Raw genomic sequence first — 3055 nt, 5'->3', positions numbered from 1 at the left:
CACCTCCAGACCCCACTGTCATGACATGGGGACCCCCTGGATCTCCTTGCTGTGGCACAGGGCACCTCCAGACCCCGCTGTCATGACATGGGGACCCCCTGGATCTCCTCGCCATGGCACGGGACACCTCCAGACCCCACTGTCATGACATGAGGACCCCCTGGATCTCCTTGTTGTGGCACAGGGCACCTCCAGACCCTGCTGTCATGACATGGGGACCCCCAGGGCTCCTCGCCATGGCACAGGACACCTCCAGACCCTGCTGTCATGACATGGGGACCCCCAGGGCTCCTCGCCATGGCACAGGACACCTCCAGACCCCACTGTCATGACATGGGGACCCCCTGGATCTCCTTGCTGTGGCACAGGGCACCTCCAGACCCCGCTGTCATGACATGGGGACCCCCAGGGCTCCTCGCCATGGCACAGGACACCTCCAGACCCTGCTGTCATGACATGGGGACCCCCAGGGCTCCTCGCCATGGCACAGGACACCTCCAGACCCCGCTGTCATGACACCAGGATGCCTCCAGACCTCACTGCCGTGCCATGAGGCACCTCCAGACCCCACTGCCGTGATCTGGTACCCTCCACCTGCCGTCATGGGGATCCCCGGTCTCACCCTCCCCACGTGTGGCTGTGACCCACAGACAGGGCGATCCCCCCCCCCTCATGGAAACACCTGCCCGGTCCCCCACTGTCCAGCCAGGCTCAGCGGTTTTCACGTCTTCGGCATCTCTCTCCACCGAGCACGAGCGGCTGGGCGGAAGGGGAAGCCATCACCGCCCGCGCACGGCCGGGGAGGAAGGGGGCCTTTGTTTGCCCTTCCTGGCCACTCGCACGGCGGGGGAGCAGCGGCCGCCCTGGAGGGCTCCCTGGGGACGTGGGGACATGGGGGTCAGTGAGCCACAGCCCGAGGCTCAGCCCGCCGCCCTCTTCCCGCTGCCGGGCTCGAAAGCCGACGTCTGCAAAAACAATTTGCGCCGTTGCTAAAACCTAACGTGTGCTGGATGCAGGGTGCTGGGTGCAGGGTACTGGATGCTGGGTGTAGGGTACTGGGTGTCTGTCCCCTCCCACCGGTGATCCCGTCCCCCCACCAGGTTCTCAGTGAAGACCCTGCTGGAGAAATACACGGCGGAGCCCATCGACGACTCCTCCGAGGAGTTCGTTAACTTTGCCGCCATCCTCGAGCAGATCCTCAGCCACCGCTTTAAAGGTAACGGTGGCCCGGGCAGCCCCTGGTGTGTCCCTGTCCCCATCCCTGCGCTGCATGGTGGATGGGGATGCAGGCATGCACATGCTGGCACCAGAGAGCAAGTCCGGGCTCTGGCTTGGGGCTTTCCGGGCGGACGGCGTTTGCCAGCACAGCAGCCCCTGACCGCAGCCCCCTCGGTCCCCGCAGGCCCCATCAGTTGGTTCAGCTCGGATGGGCAGCGTGGGTTTTGGGATTACATCCGCCTGGCCTGCAGCAAGGTCCCCAACAACTGCGTCAGCAGCATCGAGAACATGGAGAACATCAGCACCTCCAGGGCCAAGGTCAGGAAAGTGCCAGCCCCAGCCCTGTCCCTGTCTCTATCCCTGTCCCCATCTCCATTCCTATTCCTGCCCCTATTTCCATTCACACCCTGTCTCTGCCACATGGACCCATCCCTGTCCCCATCCCCATCCCATCCCCATCCTCATCCTCTCTCTATCCTCATCCTATCTCTACCCCATCCTCACCCCATCCCCATCCCATCCCATCCCCTCCCCATCCCTGTTCCCATCCTCTCTCTGCCCCCATCCCCTCCGCCCTGCCCTCCTGCCGCCCCATCTCACCCCATAGGACCCCACAGGGTCACGGGGGAGAAACAGGAGCTGTGGGTCCCCACGGGGGGGACAATGGGGCTGAAAGCAGCTCCCAGGTGGGGACCACCCACCTGCTGGTGCCCAGAGCCCCGGGGGCAGGCGGGAGTGTGGTGGGGGGGGCACCCGATGGTGGCACCCGTTCTCAGGGCTGCCCCACGGGGCAGTGCCTTGCAGGGCCGGGCTTGGATCCGCGTGGCGCTGATGGAGAAGCGCATGTCCGAGTACATCTCCACGGCCCTGCAGGACACGCGGACCACCAGGTGAGCGGCCCATGGCACGGCCGGCCGTGGCCACGCGCATGCCTGCGCCGCCCTGGGAGCGGTAACGGTGTGTGGGCACTGCGGTGTGTTTTGGGGTGCCAGTGGGTGCCCACGCAGCCACGTTTTTTTCCCCGCAGGAGGTTTTACGATGATGGGGCCATCATGCTGCGGGATGAATCCATGGTGCTCACGGGGATGCTCATCGGGCTCAGCGCCATCGACTTCAGGTAAGGGCGGGCGGCGCGGTGGGACACGGGCACCCTGCCCCGACTGCGTCCCCCCCGCCAGCCCCCTGGGGCTGCCCTGATCCTCTTGCTCCTTCTCCTGCCACCGCTCAGCTTCTGCCTGAAGGGCGAGGTGATGGACGGTAAAACGCCCGTGGTCATCGACTACACGCCCTACCTGAAGTTCACGCAGAGGTAAGAGCCGGCATGCCCTCCCTGGGGTGGGGAACCCACCGCCTCTCCCCTAGTACCCCAGTGGGGCTCAGCTGGGCTCCCCCCTGCCCCTGCATGCCAGCCCCCCCACCACAGTGCCATCCCTGCTGAGCCCCCATACCCCCCAGCTACGACTACCTGAGCGAGGAGGAGGAGCGGGGCAGCGTGGAGAGCAGCACGAGTGAGGACAGCTCCCCCGAACACCCCTACCTGCCCCTGGTCACCGACGAGGACAGCTGGTACAACAAGTGGCGCAAGATGGAGCAGAAATTTCGCATCGTTTATGCCCAAAAGGTACCAGAAGCTGGGATGGGGCCATCCGGGTATCAACCCCTGCTGGGATGTTCCAGCCTGGAGCATCTCCCCCACTGCATCCCCGCTGCTGCAGCCCGGTGGTACCCGCAGCCCTTCATCCTACTGCTGCGGTGACCCAGTCCTCTCCTTGTCACCCTGGGTGGCCCCGAGGATGTAGTGGGGGGGGGGGGGGGGGGCGGGGGCGCCGGCAGGGGC

The 3055-nt window shown here is 65.6% G+C and overlaps 1 protein-coding gene across 1 annotated transcript in view; it reads left to right on the top strand.

Moving 5' to 3' along the window:
• Positions 1-1083: 1083 nt before the first annotated feature.
• RUNDC3A (RUN domain containing 3A) overlaps positions 1084-3055 on the top strand; it is a gene marked incomplete at its 5' end in the record, with an annotated part of 3697 nt that continues 1725 nt past the window's right edge. Inside the window, 6 exons of the mRNA XM_010561411.1 lie at positions 1084-1216; positions 1403-1536; positions 2023-2108; positions 2246-2335; positions 2447-2527; positions 2674-2839. Coding sequence (XP_010559713.1) covers positions 1084-1216; positions 1403-1536; positions 2023-2108; positions 2246-2335; positions 2447-2527; positions 2674-2839 — 690 coding nt within the window. The remainder of the gene's footprint in view (positions 1217-1402; positions 1537-2022; positions 2109-2245; positions 2336-2446; positions 2528-2673; positions 2840-3055) is intronic.

Source organism: Haliaeetus leucocephalus, unplaced genomic scaffold (genome assembly GCF_000737465.1).
Source record: "Haliaeetus leucocephalus isolate CR32 unplaced genomic scaffold, Haliaeetus_leucocephalus-4.0 Scaffold144, whole genome shotgun sequence".
NCBI lineage: Eukaryota > Metazoa > Chordata > Aves > Accipitriformes > Accipitridae > Haliaeetus > Haliaeetus leucocephalus.
Note: the sequence above shows the minus strand (reverse complement) of the source record. Positions and strands in the feature narration are given on the sequence as shown.